The sequence below is a fragment of the Galeopterus variegatus genome, unplaced genomic scaffold, assembly GCF_000696425.1.
Source record: "Galeopterus variegatus unplaced genomic scaffold, G_variegatus-3.0.2 Scaffold2835, whole genome shotgun sequence".
NCBI lineage: Eukaryota > Metazoa > Chordata > Mammalia > Dermoptera > Cynocephalidae > Galeopterus > Galeopterus variegatus.
The window spans coordinates 91,819-112,606 of NW_007728946.1; the positions used below are offsets into that span (position 1 = coordinate 91,819).

At 37.5% G+C, this 20,788-nt stretch overlaps 1 protein-coding gene across 4 annotated transcripts in view; it reads left to right on the top strand.

Moving 5' to 3' along the window:
- The window catches only part of LOC103599047 (SAP domain-containing ribonucleoprotein), a 58,851-nt gene that overhangs the window by 17,705 nt on the left and 20,358 nt on the right, over positions 1 to 20,788 (top strand). For all 4 annotated transcript variants that reach the window (XM_008583129.1, XM_008583130.1, XM_008583132.1 and 1 more), the window contains 8 exons: positions 5,470 to 5,569; positions 8,553 to 8,599; positions 8,802 to 8,869; positions 12,799 to 12,850; positions 13,699 to 13,772; positions 14,229 to 14,257; positions 17,050 to 17,075; positions 18,558 to 18,626. In XM_008583129.1, coding sequence (XP_008581351.1) covers positions 5,470 to 5,569; positions 8,553 to 8,599; positions 8,802 to 8,869; positions 12,799 to 12,850; positions 13,699 to 13,772; positions 14,229 to 14,257; positions 17,050 to 17,075; positions 18,558 to 18,626 — 465 coding nt within the window. The remainder of the gene's footprint in view (positions 1 to 5,469; positions 5,570 to 8,552; positions 8,600 to 8,801; positions 8,870 to 12,798; positions 12,851 to 13,698; positions 13,773 to 14,228; positions 14,258 to 17,049; positions 17,076 to 18,557; positions 18,627 to 20,788) is intronic.

A 20,788-nucleotide genomic window follows, 5' to 3' on the forward strand; every position in this document is an offset into this window, starting at 1 on the left:
AACAACTTAGAATGTAAAAACAGATGGAGCTGGGGACTGACCCCTCCTCCCACATCAAGGCACGCTCTGCTGCGAAGGGCCTGCCCAGGGTCCTGAGGTATGGAGCCAAAGCCGGCCCCTCCTCCATCAACCAGGCTCGCTGCCACTGCCACAGGATCCACCTGGGGTCCTGAGGTAGGATCTGGGGACCAACCCCTCCTCCCGCAACCAAGCAAGGAGCATGACAAAAACACCACTTCCATGTAGGTGGCCCACCACAGCCACCACAATAGCCATGGCTGTTGCAAAAGCAGCTAGACACTACAACCACTGTGCAGATGGCCCGCCAGCCACTTGAGTGCACTGACACAATGAGAGTCATCAGCAGAGACCAAAGAAAAGAAGAGGATGTCTCTCTCTACAAAGCCTCTTCCAGAGTGATAGAAGAAGTATCTTCTCTACAGTAATAGTGGGAGACCTAAACACACCTCTCTCAGCACTGGATAGATCATCTAGGCAACAGATCAACAGAGTAACCGTTACTCTTTCAGAAGGTGAGATGAAATCTAGGGTTATCAGAGGTGGGAGAAGGGAGGGAGAGGGGTGTGGGGACAGATTGGATAAGGGGCATTAAGAATAAGTATGATTTGTAATCATATCTAAGGTGATAATATTGATTTGATCAACATATGTCAACATTGAACCACCAAAATATGGATAAACAGTTATGATTCAATAAAAAAGTTTAGAAAACCCAAAAAATGAAAAACCAAAAAAACAAAATTCAAGATTAGTAAACTAGAAGAAATCACAGGGCAATGAATGATTAAAGTCAAATGTACTGTGGGATCAGTAGATCTGTCCTTTTTCTGTAGGTATAGGTAGAATGGAGAATGCTTCACTGATACTGGAAAAATAAGATCTTTTAAAGTTAATTTTTTTTTTCCTTTTTGTCTTTTTTCGTGTCCGGCAATGGATCGCAACCCTCAGTGTCGCGCCCATACCGGACCGGGACCGGCAACGGGATCACAACCCTCGGTGCTGCGTCCGCACCTCGCTCAGCCAGTGAGCGGGAACCGGTCTGTATGTGGGATCCGAACCCTCGGCGGGAGCGCCACTGCACTCCCAAGCGGTGCACTGTAGCAGTGCGCCACCGGGCCGGCCCTAAAGTTAATTTTTGAATAGATAATTTATGCGTACATTCACAATTCTAAAGGTAGAAAAGCGTATATGGTAAAAAGTTTCCTTCCTATACTTATCCCCAGCTATCTTCCTCTTCTCAGATTCACTCAGTGTTAAGTTACCTGTTTCTTTTTCAGGCATTTTGTATGTATACATCATATAGGAAGGGGTATGTGTATTACTTTTTACGTGTAAATGTTAGTATCCTGTATCCAGTGTTCTATAGCTTGCTTTTTTAATAGCCTTATTGAGATATAATTCACTCAATATGCCTTAAATACATTCTTTTAAAATATTTTAAAATCAGGGCCGGCCCGTGGCTCACTCGGTAGAGTGCGGTGCTGATAACACCAAGGCCACGGGTTCGGATCCTATATAGGGATGGCCGGTTTGCTCACTGGCTGAGCATGGTGCTGACAACACCAAGCCAAGGGTTGACATCCCCTTACCGGTCATCTTTTAAAAAAATAAAATAAAATAAAATAAAATATTTTAAAATCAAATTCATTAGAAAATGGGGTAAACTTTATTATAAGTTCTTATTTGAAGATCTAAAAGGTTTTAGTCCTACTAATAACATAATTGTGCTGAAATGTATGTGAAAAGAATTACTTCATTTTCAGCTATTTTGTATTTTTACTCATCTGTTTACTTTTTAAAATAATGTGTTCGTATGTGAAAAAGAACCCACAATATAATGAAGTAATACTACATTATGTAAAAACTGTATGAGGGTACTTCAAAAAGTTCATGGGAATATTCATATTATCTTTTAATTCTATTTTTCCACAAACTTTTTGAAGTACGCTTGTATGTAACATTCTTGTTTGACCAGAGAAGGGGACTTGATGCTGATAGGACTGCTGAATGAACCTGATACTGGGGGTTAGGTATTGGGAACCACTGGGGGCTGAGAGAGACCTCAGTGACTGAGGCAATGGCAAGGTCAACAGTGACAGATGTTATCCATGCCAGTGGGGACCAGTTGTACTACTATGTATGTCAGCTCTCAGTCTAGATCAGTTCATAGTACATCCGCATCCTGTGTAACCATAACTGACTCCATTTCTCTGTCACCTTAAAGAGAAAGCCTATAAAAAAAGGTTTTGTAAACTTGCCTATATCTAGGCACAATTTGGGGAAGAAGGAAAGAGAAGGGAGTAACAATTCTATTAGAAAGCTGAATTCTATGGCAGGCTGGCTGGTTAGTTCAGTTGGTTAGGGTGTGGTGTTGATGGCACCAAGGTCAAGGTTTTGGATCCCTGTACTGGCCAGCAGCCACAAAAACCAAAACAAATTTGTAAATGGCCCTGAGAATATTTTAACAGTACTGGTCACGGTGAAATCCTGCAAAATAAGTTTCTGTAAGCTAAAGTTAATGAAAAATTATTTCAGAATGTTGCTAGGTCAAGAGAAATTGTCAAACGTGGTAATTTTCTTAACTGAAAATGAGATAAGCAAAGAAATATGTTTTGAAAATATTATTGATGAGTTTGCTACTTTTAAAGCAAGGAAAGCAAAATTATAATAAATTCTGTTTTGGTACAAATAAAATATTTATACTTATGCAACTGCAAAAAAGGAAAGATGAATTCTGAATTGCCTGAATATTTACCAAAAAATGTTATCTAAATGGGGTGGGCTGGGGTGAGCAGAGTAATTGAGGCTTAGGGTTACCAGGAAGATCATGAGTTAAAGGAAATAAAGCAGCTGTATTTCTTTGTGAATGAACAACCAACACAGCCCTGCCCCCCCATGATATGTTTAAAATGTTAGGTGATCTCTAGGTGCTGGGATTACAAATGACTTTTATTTTCCTTTTACTTTTCAGAATTTTCTAATATTCTACAGTGAGCAGAGTACTTTTATAACAAACCAACAAAAAATTTTAAAGTGTAACTAGAATCAAAAGGCTGGTTCTCCAGGAAGCTGAAAGAAAATAAAGTACCAATGTGAGAAAGATCAACATTCTTACTTAAGAAATGGACCTTAAAGATCACTTATAGAGTCTAGATTCTAGATTAATGTTGTTTAGGGTATGGTCTGTAGGCCAGTGCTGGTCCATGAACTAGCTGTTACAGGTTAGTGATAAGTACAAAAAATTGAGAGTAAGCTTTAAGAAACATTTATAGCACTTTAATATCACTGCTACATTCAAGTGTTGCTCATTTTTCTGATAAATGAGCACACACTTTTCTAATAAAAATCAATTATGATTTTTATTATTTTTTACAAAAGTATTGGTCCATGACCCAGTTGTTGGCATATTTTTAAAAGTAGCCCTATCAGCCTATGTATTTAAAAATACATTGATCTGTGAAATTCAGAAGTCTGAGGGCCGGCCCGGTGGTGCACTTCTATAGTGTGCCGCTTGGGAAGTGCGGTGGCGCTCCCGCCGAAGGTTCGGATCCCACATACAGACCGGTTCCCACTCTCTGGCTGAGCGAGGCGTGGGAGCAACACCGAGGGCTGCGATCCTGTTGCCGGTCCTGGTCCGGTACGGGGGCGACACTGAGGGTTGCGATCCGTTGCCGGACACGGAAAAAGACAAAAAAAAAAAAAAAAAGAAATCTGAGAATGAGTGACTTTGTCTAATCTTGTCTAATCTCTTACCCAGTGTCTATCTAACTCTACAAAGTACTTACTAGCTGCCAAGCACTGTTCTAAATGCTTTATCAATATTTACTGATTTATCTTCATAATAACACTATGAGATTGGTACTGTTGTTATTCCCATTTCACAGGTAAAGATACCAAGGCGCAGAGAGGTTATGTTACTTAGCTAAGGTTACATAGCTGTAAGTGGTAAAGCTGGCATTTGAACCCAGATAATCTGGCTTCAGAGGACATGTTCTTAATAATTTTACTTTGCAGTCATTTATTATAGAAAGAAGCCTAAAAATTTTCAATGGGTGATTACCTACCATGTTTCTCAGTAGAGGGTACTGTTAGCTTGTTGAGTAGTACAGTTCTCTGCATAGCATCCCTGTCTGCCTGCCCCATTCACTAAATGTTCTACCTTCCCAATCATTGTGATATTTAAAAAAAAAAAAAAAAGAAAGAAAAATAAAAAAGCTCCACTCTCCACTTCCAAAGGCTCCCCTGGCCGAACACCTTGTAGAGCTGCAGCGCGTACTCCATAGTTGTAAAGTTCTTTCCTGTATAGGAATCTGCTTTCTAACATCTGCTGGATAGTCTTAGATCTGCGCTTTGAAACCAGTAACTTCTTTTAGACCAAACATCTTTTTGTGCACTGATCTGCAGATACGATTTTTGGATCCTTCCTTTTCCTGCTTGTTCTCCTTGGATCAGCCTGTCATTATACTTTGTAAAATAAGAATACAGAGCCCAGTAGTATCAATACATCATTTATTATGGATTCTGTATTTCAGTTACCTAGAGCTTAAAATTGTTTTGGTAGCAAATCAAACTGTTAAAACACTTTACCTAGAAAGGTATTTATCCTTTGAGTTACTGTTGAGCCAGATCTCCCTCATCCCATTTTTATACAACTGAAGTTTTGATCTAAGTGTAGGATTTTATATGTATACCTTATTCCTTCTAAATTGAATCTTCATTTTGGCTCATTTTGTTCCCTGGAGGGTTTTTTGTTTTGTTTTGTTTTAAAACGCTTAGTTCAGTCAGTAATACATCAATTCTCCCTCTTCCTATTGTCTATAAAGTTGATAAGCATACCTTTTATATCTTTAGTCAAGTTACTGATTTGAAAATCTTCAACAGAACTCTGTCGCATGCTATTAGATATTTCTTTCCATTTCGACATAGATCCTTTAATGAATTCATTGTTGACATTAAACTAGGTAACAATCTACCTAATTCTATAGTGGTCAGACCTGTATGCATATGTATGGTAGATTATAATAAAGGATCTGGGCTAATAGGTGGTAAGGAAAGTCTACTTTTAGATCATTGAGTATTGTTCAAAGGTTCATTCTTTCCATATACCAGCTAGCACCGTAATCTTTAGAAAAAAAACTTTTTTCCCCTCAGAATTATTCAGAAATAGCTAAAAATTTGTGATAATAAATAGGTACACAAATAGATCAGAATTTTATTAAAGTGTGATATATATTCTTCAAAACCTGTTGGAGAAGTCCTCTTGCATATTGAATATTGTTAGAGGAAAGAGGATCATCTCTGTGGACCTAGAGGTAGGATTAAGGGCAGTAGTTTGGGATTGAACTTTATTTTCATTATTATTATTATCATTTTCTTGTGAGAACTACCTCTTTTCATTCATTGGGGTTCATTCTGTTAACTTAGGAAAAGTTGTGTTTTTTTCCTCAGCTTGCTGAACTAAAGCAAGAATGTCTTGCACGTGGTTTGGAGACTAAGGGGATAAAACAAGATCTCATCAACCGGCTCCAGGCATATCTTGAAGAGCATGGTGAGTACTTTGTGGAGGCAGTGATGTGACTGAAAGGATTAATTTTCAGGCTCTGTCACTTAGAAGATTTCTTCTTTTTAGGTCATTGGTGATGTAAGCTCTTGATGAACAGTATCAAGAAAACTCTTGGTCATACAAAAGAGTGGTTATAATGCAAAAAAAATCCCCCTTTTTTTAAAAGACGTAATTTTATTTCAGCATGTTATTTGTTTTTGATGTTTTTAATTGACATAATTTTACATGTTTATGTATATAATTATACATATCAGTGGGGTATGGAAATGTTTTGATGCATGTATACAATGTGTAATGATTAAATCAGGGTGATTAGCATATCTGTCATCTCAGACATTTATTTCTTTGTGTTGGGAACATTCAAAACCCTCTCTTCTTGGCTGGTCAGTTAGTTCAGTTGGTTAGAGTGTGGTGCTGGTAACACCAAGGTGTGGGGTTTAATTTCTGTGCTGGCCAGCTACCCCCTCTAAAAAACAAACAAAATCCTCTCTTCTAACTATTTGAAAATATACAGTAAATTCTTAACAACTGTCATTCCAGTGTTATAGAATGCTAAAACCTGTTGTAACTTTATATCTATTAACCAACTTCTGCCCATCCCCGTCTTCCCCCTACCCTTCCCAGCCTCTAGTAACCACTATTCTACTCTACTTCTATGAGATCACTTTTCTTAGCTTCCATGTGAAGTGAGAACATGGTGTTATTTATCTTTCTGTGCCTGGCTTATTTCGCTTAATATAATGTCCTTCAGGCTCATCCATTTTGCTGCGAATGACAGGATTTCAATTTTTTTTTATGGCTGAATAGTATTCTGTTGTGTATGTATACCACATTTTCTCTATCCACTCATCTGTTTTTTTTTTTTTTATAAAGATGATGGGTAAGGGGATCTTAACCCTTGGCTTGGTGTTGTCAGCACCACGCTCAGCCAGTGAGCTAACTGGCCATCCCCATATAGGATCCGAACCCATGGCCTTAGTGTTATCAGCACCTCACTTTCCCGAGTGAGCCACAGGCCAGCCCTATCCACTCATCTGTTGGTGGGCATTTAGGTTGATTCTATTCCTTGGCTGTTCGGAATAGTCAACATGTTATTTAAAAGGTAGTGCAGTAATATCATTAGACTAAGAATTGAAAGACTTGAAGTGTAATTCCTTTTATGCCAGACATTTACTAGGTAACTTTGGACAGTCACTGTTTGCATGCCTAAGAGTCTGTTCCTGATCTGTGAAATGAGAACAAATGTCTGAACCCTTGAAATCTATAAACTGGGTAATCTCTTGTCCCTCCTACCTCTGACATTCTCCAATTCTGCCTTTTAAAAAATAAAACAAAAAGGGCCGGCCCGGTGGCGCACTGGATAAGTGCGCCGCTTGAGAAGCGCGACGGCGCTCCTGCCTGAGGGTTCGGATCCCACATACAGACCGGTTCCCGCTCACTGGCTGAGCGAGGCGCGGGGGCAACGCCGAGGGTTGCAATCCCGTTGCCGGTCCCCGGTCCGGTACGGGGGCAACACTGAGGGTTGCGATCCGTTGCCAGACACGGAAAAAGACAAAAGACAAAAATAAATAAATAAATAAATAAAACAAAAAATCCCAACTTCTTTTAAAGCATATTATCATCCCAGGTTGTACATAAGTTCCTTCTCTAATTTGTATTTATTCCCTTTTATTCCCATTCCTCATTTCACTTCTGCCTAACCTCCTTAGGCAATCATTTTAATGTGTTTGATATGTATTTTTTGTCTTTGTCCTTGTAAACCATGTAGTGTTGTTTGTTACAATATTTTCATTTATATAATTGGTAATGAGGCCATGGCCTTACTTTATTTCTCACTTTTTCACTAAGTACTATGGTTTTTTTTTTTTTTTTTTTGAGATGTATTCATGTGGCATGTGGCTGTATGGTCATCTAATCTATTGATATCAATTCCGACATAGCCTTCTGTAATGTATAGCCCCCATATCTTGCTTAATTCACCCAGTAACAGATACCAATGTTGCCTCCAAGCTCCTGCTACTATAAGTAATACTACTTATTATTAGTAATATTATACGTATTAGTACTATATGTATGTTATATGTGTAGTATACTATAATTATGAACTACTTCTTTCATGCCCTTATATTTCTGTGAGAGTCTTACTGGGTGTGTGTGTGTGTGTGTGTGTGTGTGTGTGTGTGTGTGTGTGTGTGTGTGTGTGTACAGTATTACTAATTACTATATGTTTGTAAAATGTATACTTAATATGGCTAAGCACCACCAAATTGTATTCCAGAATTGCTCTGTAAATCTACACTCTCATCAACAGTGCATGAGGTTTCTTGTGTCTCCACAAACCTAAACTTGGCACTATCCTATCAAGTGGCCTATTTTTGCTGATTTCTTGGTTGTTTTAATTTACATTTCTCTATGAAGAAAGTTTAAACATCTCTAGTGTTTGTAGTTCTTTGGATTTCTTCTTTGCGCATTTTTCTGTTGAGGTTGCCATCATTTGTTTATTGGCTTACACGCATTTTTTTTTTTACATTCTAATAACTATTCCTTTGTTGATTTTAGAAACAATTATCTTTGTCATTTGTCTTTTAACTTGTTCCATAGAAGTCCGTAGTTGTGAAAAATCTTAATTTTTTACCTATTTCTTTTGCTTCTGGATTTTTTTTTTGAACAAATCTTTCTTCACCAGCAAATCTCAAAGATATTCTCCCACATTACTTTTTAAATTAATTTTGTAGTTTGACCTCATCACATTTAGTTCTTCAGTATAGCTGGAATTCAGCTTTCTATTAATGTTAAGTAGAGATCTAGTTTTATCTTTTCCAAATGTAGCAAATTTTATGAGCATCAGTTCTGCTTTCATTATTGAATTTTATTTTGGGAAAGGAAAGTGAGTATAATTTTAGCCTTAGTACAGTGATCAAGATGGTTTTGAAGCAGGGCTTGACCTGAATATTTTAATATTCTTTAGCTGAAGAGGAGGCAAATGAAGAAGATGTACTGGGAGATGAAACAGAGGTAAGTTGGGGAGAGTAAGGTTAGTCACTGGCCAGGTAATGTGTCACATTGTTTAGCATCAGTCATTGGAGTGCTTAGATGCTGATTTATTAGAGAAGCATAAGAGGGTAAGACTGGTTCATTTTGAAGTTTTGATATTCTTCTATTGATGAGTATTTATTCTTTTGATTTATGTTAATTATCTTATTTTATTTGATTTTAGGAAGAAGAACCAAAGCCCATAGAACTGCCTGTCAAAGAGGAAGAACCTCCTGAAAAAACTGTTGATGTGTAATTATCCCTTTTTTATAATCTGAGTACAGAGTGGATAGTTCTATTTTTATTGAGTTTAATGTTTCACTCTATTTATCTCTTACACATTCCCCTTGGCCTTTTCATTTCTGATTAGATTGTACATTTTTATAAGGGTCTGCTTCATTCCAAGTACATGGTCCCAGTGAAGCAAAGCAGTTTGTCTCTGAGTTATGTAATAGATAATTAGAACCAGGTGACTTCAAGCCCAGATACAGTTTACTTCTTCTAACCTTTGTTCTTTTGTAGGATTACCACAATAGACTATTCTGTTCCTGTATAGAGATTTTATATGATTCTTTATATGATGTAAAACTCTAAACTCTGCTGTTCTTTATAGATATACTCTTTACTTTTCTGTAAAAGTGTAAAACCAATATAAAGAGTTTTGTAAGGTGGGAGGGTGTTGGACAGAGGTTAAGTCTTTAAAGTAACACTGTATTCTCTCTTGCCTTTTGATTTACAGTGGATGAGGGGAAAGCAAAGTACTAGAGTGGAAAGTGGATCTCGATTTCTTTAAACTATCCCACAGGGTTGATCATAAACATCTTTTATCTGGGGCTCTTTCTGCAAATGTCTGGCCAGTTTGTACTGTAGCACATTAAGAACAATTGAGTCCCTTTTAACATTTTTGTTCCTCATAGCTATATTAATGCATTTAATTATAAAGGGCTCTGTGTACAAGTAAAAGTCAAACAGTATGTAGAGGCGTATATAAAGTAAAAATCAAGTATCCCTTGGATCCACCCGCATCTGACTTTCTAGAGGTTTTTAGTACATTTCTTTTGGAGTATTTTATATATGGGGTCTGTGTGCATGTGTGTATGTGTATACATGTATGTACATAAGTATGTATGTGTACATAGAGATGTGTATACACACTGTGCACTCTGTTTCTTGATTTTTTTTCACATCTGGAGATATATATCATCATCATCATTGTAATGTCCTTATTTAAATGTTAGTTACATGCTAGACATGGTTGTAAGTATTTTAGATAAATTCTATTTAATCCTCCCATCAGACTTATGAGGTATGGATAATTATCCTAGTAAGTGGTAAGTCTCTCTTTTTTAGCTTGTTATTGTGGGAAATTGCAAATATATACAAAAGTTATGAAAATAGTATGATAGACCCTCAATTATCTATCACCTAGGTTTAGTAGTTATCAATTAGAAGCTTATTCTTTCTAGCAGCTAATAGTACAGTTGGCCCCCTGTATTCATAGGTTCCACATCCGTGGATTCAACCAAAGACGAATTGAAAATATTTGAAAAAAAAATTGCAACCATAGTGAACATGTATAGATATTTTTCCCTTGTCATTATTTCCTAAACAATACAGTATAACAACTATTTACATAGCATTTACATTATGTTAGGTATTATAAGTAGTCTAGAGATGACTTAAAGTATGCAGGAGGATGTGCATAGGTTATATACAAATACTACACTATTTTATATCAGGGACTTGAGCATCCTTGGATTTTGGTATCCGTGGGAGTACCTGGAACCAGTCCTCCACAGATACGGAGGGATGACTGTACTCCATTCTGTGGATGAACCGTAATTTATTTTACCAGTCTTCTGTTGATGGACATTTCGATTGTTCATAAAAGCAACAACATGTAGTGCTTCATGTCCTAGTCTATTTTTATACTTATGCAAGTGTGTCCATAGGATAAATTTCTAGCAGTGCATTTGCTGCATCACGAAGGATATGCATTTTACATTTTGATACATTTTCGTCAAATAGCACTTTCTTTTTTTTTTTCCCCCCTTTTTTGGTCTTTTTTCGTGACCGGCAACGGGATCACAACTCTCGGTGCTGCGCCCGCCCCTCGCTCAGCCAGTGAGCGGGAACCGGTCTGTATGTGGGATCCGAACCCTCGGTGGGAGCGCCGCCGCACTCCCAAGCGGCGCACTGTAGCAGTGCACCACCGGGCTGGCCCAATATCAGTCTTTTTTTTTTTTTTGGTTTTTTTGTCCTTTTTATTTTTGAGACTGGCCACACCGCGCTCAGCCAGTGAGTGCTGTGAGCGCACCGGTCATCCCTATATAGGATCTGAACCTGCGGCGGGAGCGCTGCTGCACTCCCAGCGCCGCACTCTCCCGAGTGCGCCATGGGCTCAAATAGCACTTTCTAAAGCCATTTAGTTATCTTCTCATCATAGGAGGTTTATGATTAGTTATACAGTAGTGCCTTGAGAAAATGACTTAGTGGGATAGCTTTAAAATAGAGATGCTTTGAGGACTTCTGGGACAGGAAGGAAGATCAAATGAATACAGTGATAATTGACTTGTGTGAGTTAAAAAATAATGTTTGAAAATTTGAAGAAGTTCATTATCCATAGAATATATAAAATATGTAGTTCTCTTGTTTGGGCTTTAGTTCTGTTAATGAGTTTCGAAACAAGGAAATTGACAGTATGTGGGTGGTGGTAATTTTGCTTTTTAAAGGGAAAGTTGTGGTTGGACTAAAGTATATAAAAAGTTTTTTGGTCTCTTAGTTTGGGGAGTGTCTTGTATGTGACTGTGTGTAGGAGAGAAATTTTTCAGTCCTGTGAGACAGAAAAGTCCTGTGAGTCCCAGAATGCGATGTGTATTTATTGCTGGAGTTTAATTGTGCTTAAGGGAATTGGAATAGAGCGGAAGGAAGCTTCCTCTCTGTGGTTCCCTTTCTTTCATGAGGTGTACTGCAATGATTGTGTTTCAGTATGGGAATGTGGAGGAAGTCATTAGCCTGGGGTTGACAGAACTGCTCTCTTAATGGCATTGGACTTCAAGTAAAACATTAAACTTCTCTGGCCTTTTATGTCTAAACAAGACAGAAGGGGTTGGAGAAGAGTGGCCAAGAAATAAGAATTTAGACATTTTTTAAAAGTGAGAATACTCCGGGCTAATTTAGGTTGTTTGAATATTCAAAAGGAGTTCCCCTTGTTTCATCTTTAGCCTGAGGTTCTCCAACAATGAACCTCTCTAGTTTGATTTTTTTTTTTCAACCAAAGCAGTTAAATATTGTAAGATTTAGTTATGGTCAGTAGGGGGCACCCACTGCTTGTCTGTCAGTCCAGGGACCTCCAACAAAAGGATGGAGGACAGAGTATGAGTTCCTGTTCAGAATTGCTTCCTCTGAAAATGTCATTAAGCCATTACTACCTTTCAGGGCATCAAATGGGAAAACTGTCCGGGATATTGGAACAAAAGCCGCCCATGTCTCTAAATGAGGGACCTTAATGAGACTGGTTATGACCCACAGTTTTATGGGAGTTGTTTGGTGGAGGGTTAATGCCCTTTCATTTATCCTGGGTACTTCCGAACTTTGTCTCCCACCCCGATGGTCTTTTGTTTTCTCTTAGACCTTTTGACCAGTAACTTACCATGTTTTCCTAATTCAAACTCCCCTCTGTCTTTTATTTGTTTCACTTTGAGTGTTTAAGCTGGAGCTACAGTCCCCATGGGAGAAATAAGGGATTTGTAAAAGAAAGAAACCAGGGCTTGTAGTGATTGTTGTGATGAAAATTGAGAGCTGGTATTTATTTAAATGAGGATTGGAGGGGTAGTCATTAGTCCAAAAGTAAATTTAAAGTTCCTAAAAGCAAGTAAGATGGTTTCTGATGTCTTTTGAGAGTTTCCCTTCGGTTCAATATATTTAACCAGACTTCTTTCCTGATTACTTTCTTATTCCCTAGCTAAAGTAGCTTAGTCTGTTATTTGAATTCTTTCTTCTCAGTACATGACAGTTTGAGGAACCAAAGTTCTAATGGACTTCATGTTTCTTTGAACTAAGGGGTGGCAGAGAGATATGGGGCAGAGAACATGACTCAGGTGAATTCTTATACATTTCTAAGGTTTTGGTTTAGAATATCAGTTTTTCTGATTTTTAAAAATCTCTTTCTTCTTTTCCAGGGCAGCAGAGAAAAAAGTTGTAAAAATTACATCTGAAATACCACAGACTGAGGTAGGTGTTCTGCTCCCTAGGAGAAGAACAGTCTCTGCATTTCTCTCTGTTTCTTACCCTTTATTCTGTCTGCATCATCATTTAAAAATTTTTTTTCATAGGCAGAAAATCAGTATTGACAGATTTTGGTGTTGTTATATTTCTCTACCAACTATTCTTTGGAAAATATTTGGGCTGGCATAGTAGGTAGTCACCTTTGCAGCTGTAGTCTTTTTGTATGTAATACTATGGTTTTGGTGATAACCCTCTTTAAGATGTTTACAAACTTAGGATTAGAGTTTGGGCGGATTGTACCTTGAAAAAGTAATGGTATATGTCACTCTAAAGTAGCTACTTGCTAGCAGGTGAGATTGAAATATTTCTGGATTCCGTATCAAGATCCGTGAAACCAGGTTCCAGTTGAGATCTTGTGTTTGGTTTTGCGCCTTGAAAGTGGAGAATTATTAAACTCTGTTAGGATGGCATAAGACAGCACTGCCTCATTTCTAATGGGAAGAGTACCACTAGTATTGGAACCAAGCTGTTCCTTTGATCCCTTTTCAAAGGTCAAACACAGCTTTTGTCTTCTTGGCTTCATGCAGAATGTGGGTTTTATTTTATTTTATTCCTCCATTTTGTTTTTGAGAGCTGAATGTAATAATAGTCTTTTTGTGTTTGCTTTCTGGAAAGGGCTGTTGAGTTAAGCCCTAGGATGGACACAACCTGATATCCTCTAAGAGTGCCAGTATTTTCACTTTAGACCTTAAGAAATTACTCTTGATGTTCTTAAGATACCCCCCTCTAACCAACTTTTTTTTAACCACAAATTAAATTTTTCTCTTCCCCTTCTTTTGCCTATTATCACTTAGAGAATGCAGAAGAGGGCTGAACGATTTAATGTACCCGTGAGCTTGGAGAGTAAGAAAGCTGCTCGAGCAGCTAGGTGAGTGTCCCCAGCCTTTTGGACCTGAGATAGTCATGATATGAGGGTGAGGCAGGGTGTGATCCTAGGTTTTAGATATAATTGTTGATTTTAAGTAGAATAGAGGTCTTGCTGAAAAGAAATGAACACCTTTTTTGGACCTATTCAGAACATCTCTGCTGATTTGGATATAGTAGCTATAGATTGGGCTGTTATTGAGAATGGTTTTTATAATAGGTAAAAGTCAGGAACTGACTGCTACTCCTCATTCTGATAAGGCTTCCTTTTAGCTTATTTTCTGGACTCTTGGTGAGAAGGAGAGTAAACTGAGCCTCTTTCATGGGGTTGTTAGAATTAGCTAATGATTGCAAGGCTTGAGATCACAAGTGAGAAGTGTGATATGTACGCTTGACACGGACACAGACAACTGGAAGTGTGAACAGCTTCCTAAAATTTAGCTTGTTTTTCTTTCTACAGGTTTGGGATTTCTTCAGTTCCAACAAAAGGTAGGAGTACAGAGACTTCTGAGAAAGTTATCTTTATATTCTTTCTGGCACAACAGATTTCATTTCTCCAAACTAAGGTAAACTTGTTAACTCCAGAATCCCTTAAGAGTTTATAACATTCATCACTTTGCTTTAGGTAAATCATACTTAAGCCTTCTTGTGCAATTAAGAGAACATATTGAAGTTATGAGAGGATAGGAGGAAGTGCCAACATTTGTCTTCCTTTTCTTGGACATCTTCAGAGATGTTTCTACTATTTTGCTTAATATTCTAGTGTCTTATCAACATAAAATTATTATGTACCTATCCAGTTTTAATGCTGGCTAATATACATGGTAAAAGGGAAAAGAGTATCTTTACCTTAACAATTTTACTTCTAGGAACTTAGAAGGAAATAATCTTGGATGTGCTTAAAGATTTAGCCATGAGGATTATCACAGTATTATTTATAATTATCAATAACTGCAAACAACCAAATATACAATAGAGAATTGATTAAGGTGTGCTATAGTATGTTGAAGACTATACTATGTTTAAAATGATAGTGAAAAACATTTGTTTGAGAGATATTAAGTGAAAAAAATAAGTTACAAAATTATATTAACAGTATGTTCCCATTTTAGTCATAAAAGAGAACATGTACGGATAGGAAAAGAGATAAGAAGGATATATACCAAAGTGTTAGTAGTCATTATCTCTGGTTGCTGGAATTTTGAGTGACTTCTTTTTGCTTGTTTGTGTTTTTAAAATTCATACAATAGGGCTGGCCCGGTGGCGCATGCTGTAGTGCGCCGCTTGGGAAGTGCGGTGGCGCTCCCACCGAGGGTTCGGATCCCGCATGCAGACCGGCCGCTCACTGGCTGAGCGAGGGGCGGGAGCAGCACCGAGGGTTGCGATCCTGTGGCCGGTCCTGGTCCGGTATGGGCGCGACACTGAGGGTTGCGATCCGTTGCCGGGCACGAAAAAAGACAAAAAGGAAAAAAAATAAAAATAAAAATAAAATTCATACAATGAATACATATTGCTTTTGTAATAAATTAGTAAAAGTTATCAGTTAAAAAAAGAACAAGCTAGCTGGTTAGGTCAGGTGGTTAGAGTGTGGTGCTGATAACACCAAGGTCTGGGGATCAATCCCTGTACTGGCCAGCAAAAAATTAGAAATAAAAAAAAGAACACATCTCCTCTCCTCAGGGACTTAAAATTTAAAAGTAGTCTTCTAATCCACTTCAGTCTTCTTGGTGACTTGTCAGTTGTTTTAAGTGTGTTAAAATGTCCCCAAAGGTCTTGTGGTGTTTTGCTGTGCTTTTAAAAAGACAGAAAAATTTTGGCCAGTCACTTAAGTGTTTTAGAAACAGTATTTTCTGGTTCTTAGTTATATCAGGAGAGATGTAAAAGTAGAATTGGTTAAGGACAACGGAAATGATTAAAGATGGTACTATTTGAGGAAAGATAAAAACTGATAATCTGGAAACGAAACCTTACAATAAAATAATGTATAGATAACATTTGCAGTGTTATTCATATAATTCTGATGTCCTAAGAAGTACGGAATAAGAACTACAGAGTTACCTCTTAAATAAAAGAGTAGAATTTGGGAACATTTAAAAAGAAGTATTGTTTTTTTGAATGAGAATATTCATGCACCTAACAGTTCTTAGCCCATGGGTCATGGTAAAAATTGAATCCATACCTGAATGTTTGTAGTGGAGAGTTAGGGAACCACTTACAAGGTTGAGATTGCTTAAAATAAAATTCTGAAAAGTTTCAAATAAATAATTATTGATTAGGTTAGTGTTGGGCCTACAGACCAATTTACTACTTGCTTCTTGGTGGTGATTTCAGGACGATAATTTCAACTCTCTCTGCTCATTTGTCCATATATGATAACCCTCTCTTTCTTTTTTTTTTTGGTGGCTGGCTGGTACAGGGATCTGAACCTTTGACCTTGGTGTTACTGACACCATTCTCTAACCAAGTGAGCTAACCGGCTAGTTCTCTCTCTTTTTTAATAGCATTACTGAGATACAGTTTATATACCACTTAATTCATCCACTTAAAGTATGTAATTTATTGTTTTTTAGTGTGTTCACAGGGTTGTACAGTCATCATCAGTCTAATTTTAGAACGTATTCATCACCTAAAGAAACCGTGTGCCCATTAGCAATTTTCCCCATCCAGTTCACGCCCCCCCCCCCCGCTCTAAGCAACCACTGATTTTTTTTTTCCTATATGTAAATTTGTCTTGATATAAATGAAGTCATATAATATGTGGGCTTTTATGACTAGCTTCTTTCACTTAGTATGTTTTCAAGGTTCATCCACATTGTGGCATGTATTACTACTTCAATCCTTTTTATTGCTGAATAATATTCCATTTTATGGATATACCACATTTTATTTATCCAGCATCAATTGGTGGATGTTTGAGTTGCTTTTACTTTTTGTCTAGATATGAATAATGCTGCTGTGAACATTTGTGTACAAGTTTTTGTGTGGACGTATGTTTTCATTTCGGTATAACTAGGAGTAGAATTGCTGGGTCATATGGTAACTCTATGGTTAACTTTTTGATACTGCCCAGCTGTTTTACAAAGCAGTTGTACCGTTTTATGTTCCACCAAACAATGAATGTAGGCATGATCTCTAGATGCAATTTTCTGCCTTTTCTTTCTCATCATAAGATAAAGGACTTTTTTGTTCTATATACTGTTTTTATGCTAATTTTTTTTTGAGGACTGTCAACTTCCTTTGTGACTTTTAGAAATATTAAACTTTTTAATTTTCTTCCTTAGGTCTGTCATCTGACACCAAGCCTATGGTAAGAAATGTTTTTTTTATCCCTTGCAGGGCCAGATCTTTTTTTTTTTTTTTTTTTTTTTTTAAAGATGACCGGTAAGGGGATCTTAACCCTTGACTTCGTGTTGTCAGCACCAAGATCACCTAGTGAGCTAACTGGCCCATCCCTATATGGGATCCGAACCTGTGGCCTTGGTGTTATCAGCACCACACTCTCCCGAGTGAGCCACGGGCCGGCAGGGCCAGATCTTAACTCTGTATAGTTAGTTTTAAAGTTAGAGAATTCTTGCCAGATCAGAGGAAACTCTGAGATCATGATTTTGGTGACTGTTTTTAGTACAAAGTTGTATGTCCTGAATAAAAAAAAAAATTGAGCAAGGGCTGGCCCATGGCTCACTTGGGAGAATGTGGTGCTGATAACACCAAGGCCATGGATTTGGATCCCTATATAGGGATGGCTGGTTAGCTCGTGGTGCTGACAACACCAAGTCAAGGGTTAAGATCCCCTTAGCAATCATCTTTTTTTAAAAAAAAAAAATTGAGCTATTGAGAGGTCAGGAAAATTACCACATTTTCCAAGTTACTGCAGACATTTTCCTACCACTTCTCTTTTTGAAAAGATGAATGGATTTTGTTAGCTAGAGAACAATCCATATGTCCCTTTGTCTTATGGTACTGGAGTTTTAGGCCTTGTCCAGTGGCTTTAGATAATAGCTAATTCTCAATTACCACACAAGAATCTATGGAAGCAACTTATGAATTATTTTTGTAAATACTGTTATTTTTTAACCCTATTTATTAAATATAAAATCAGAGAGTAAAGAAGATAGAATAAGAATGGCCTTCTGGGCCATTGTGACTAGTGAGAATGTTTTTAGAAAAGGAAAACAAATGCTGTGGTGAAATATGTTCAACTTCATGAAAGCCTGCTTTTTGGGGTTACTGTTCAATATTGTAAGTGAAAGTGAAATGTTATTGTTATTAATGAAAATGTCCTAAACATCTTTATGATAACAGGTCTCATATACCAAGGATTCCAAGAAAAAGGAGGGAAGAGAATTGAGTTGAGTAGTGTGGTAGATTTGTCTTCTGAAAAAGGGAGATTCTCTTTGCTTGGAGATAAAAGAGTTAAGGACTACTTGCAGAAACTATGCAAAGGAATTAATGTTTTTGGACTGTGAATGGTGGACTTGTTTGCAGGTGATGATTTAGACATATTTGCCTTTTCAAGTAATGTTTAGCCTACTTTGATCTTAAACCCTCCTTAGGCTTTCATCACCTTTGATGAATGAAGGAGACAGTGCTAAATCTTTTGCTGCATTCCAGAAGAGGCCATTTAATAATCACTGGGATGATTGGGTGCTGCCTACTTTCCTAATTCGACACATAGAATATCTTTGATGTTATAGGCTTATTTGAATTCATAGCTTTGGCCCATAGTTTCTACCTTTCTATTTTCTGTTTTGATTTTTTTTAATGTGCTTCTTTTTCTATGTTTTTGTAGGTAAACCTGGATAAGCTAAAGGAAAGAGCTCAAAGATTTGGTTTGAATGTCTCTTCAATCTCCAGAAAGGTAAACGTAGATTAGATGGAAGTACTGTTTTTGCAACATTAGAACAGCTAGGGGGTGGAGGGGGGCTGGCAGGAGAAGGCTACATAGGCTGGAAATGACCCTCCTGAGAATTGTAGCTGGCTACTCAGCACTTCATTTCTCACAATCCTTTGAATATCACCTCCTCTCACTGGCTATTGATTACATTATAAGAATTGTTCCACAAGCTATTTTTTTCCACAGATCATTTTCATAGCTTTTACTCAGGCTCTTAGAGTATGGTCTATATTTCTTTCTGTAAAGATGTTGAATACAGTGATGTTAAAACTTTTTACATCTGCTTTAAATTTTTTTTTTTTAATAAAAAGATGACCGGTAAAGGGATCTTAACCCTTGACTTGGTGTTGTCAGCACCACGCTTACCCAGTGAGCTAACCAGCTACCCCATATGAGATCCAAACCCATGGCCTTGGTGTTACCAGCACCACACTCTCCCGAGTGAGCCACAAGCCAGCCCTGCTTTAACTTTTGATATAGGCATAATGAAAATTAAATAATCGGAAGAAGGTCCTGTCTTTAGGTCAGAAGTAACTAGAAACAAAACTTAGAGGTTCTGTGGAACAGTAAGAACGTTATTTCATTCCTTCTGCCCTTCTGCTAACTGATATTGTTTAGTTTGCTAAGCAAGATGACTTTGTTGACACCGTGCTGTGTGGGGTGATCAGTTTTCCAGGGCATAGTTGTCTTTGGAGTTTTGCTAGGCACATTGGAGAAAATGATAAGAATTCTACTGTTTGCCTAGGGCAGGTGGTCTCTTAATCTTTGTTCTTTAAAGCTCGGAGCACATTTCTTGGTTGTTGAAGTGGTAGCAGAGTATTTCAAACCAGTAAAACTATCATTAAAAAAATTATTTCTGACTTGAGTATGGAAGTGTTTAGCTCTTTAGAAAGCCATCGGAAGAAACTGACCTGACATTGTTTATGTTTTTTGCTTAGGAAAAAAACATCGTTGTGCCGCTGTAGAACACATGACCTTGCACACAACTGTGCTCCATTTTTCTTCCCTTTAGGTTACATTTTTAATGTTTACCAAAAATATAACATCAGGCCCATGTGTCTAGCATGATTCTGAGACCATAGGTGCTCAGTGGGAATACTGGCTCATTTATATGAAATAAGAAAAAATAAGGAGTTGGGAGGTAGGCAGAGTATGTGATTCTTAAACCACATGCAGCTTAATTGGGAAGAACTGTTATAAACCAAAATAATTTGTGTTGTGATAGATGGCCAAGGAGAAGGGTACCTTTGATCTATGGCCCTGGTTCTTATCTGTTTACTCCTTTTGTACATAAGAACCCCAACAGTAACTTTACCTCATCTTCTAGAGAATTGTGTGTGTTTGTTCCTTCAGAATTTACAAAATTGAACATGATATCTCCTACTTAGTTCATCTGGACATATTCCTGAAAGGAATTTGTCCATCCTACCATACTGTATTCTTAAGTTATTTTTTATAGTATTTCATTATAGGAATATTAGCCCTTTCTCTTCTCTACCCTAGAATCTTTCTCCACGTTTGACCTACTTTCATTTTTTGTGCATGGGAAGCTGAGTAAAAATAGAGATAGATTTATGAACTTTGTGACCCTGAGCAAATTACTGAACTTCTTTGATCCTCATCTGTAAAGCTTAGAGTAATACCTAATGCCCTGGTTGTGAAGAGTAAACAATTGTATATTTGAAATTACCTAACTTGTGACACTTCAACCCTCAATAAATCTTAGGTTTTTTTCCTTAGTTCAATTCTGTCAGTAAACTGGCTTTATTACTTTAATTCAGTCAGTTAACTTCCGTGTTTTTGTTGATTACTGATAAGATTTCAGTTCCCATTTTAAATCTCTAAGGGATTGTAATCCAATAATGGTAGTTGGCAAAACTCCATGAGTACCCTTCTCTAATTCATTGTCAAAGTATATAATGTATTTTATATATATATAATGCTTCTCAAATTATCTGTAGCAAAAGACTAGTTTTTAAAATTTCCAATCCATTGCAGATTGATACTTTTTTTTTTTTTTTTCCTTTTTGTCTTTTTTTACTGACCGGTAACGGGATCGCAACCCTCGGTGTCGTGCCCGTACCACGCTCAGCCAGTGAGTGGGAACCGGTCTCCACATGGGATCC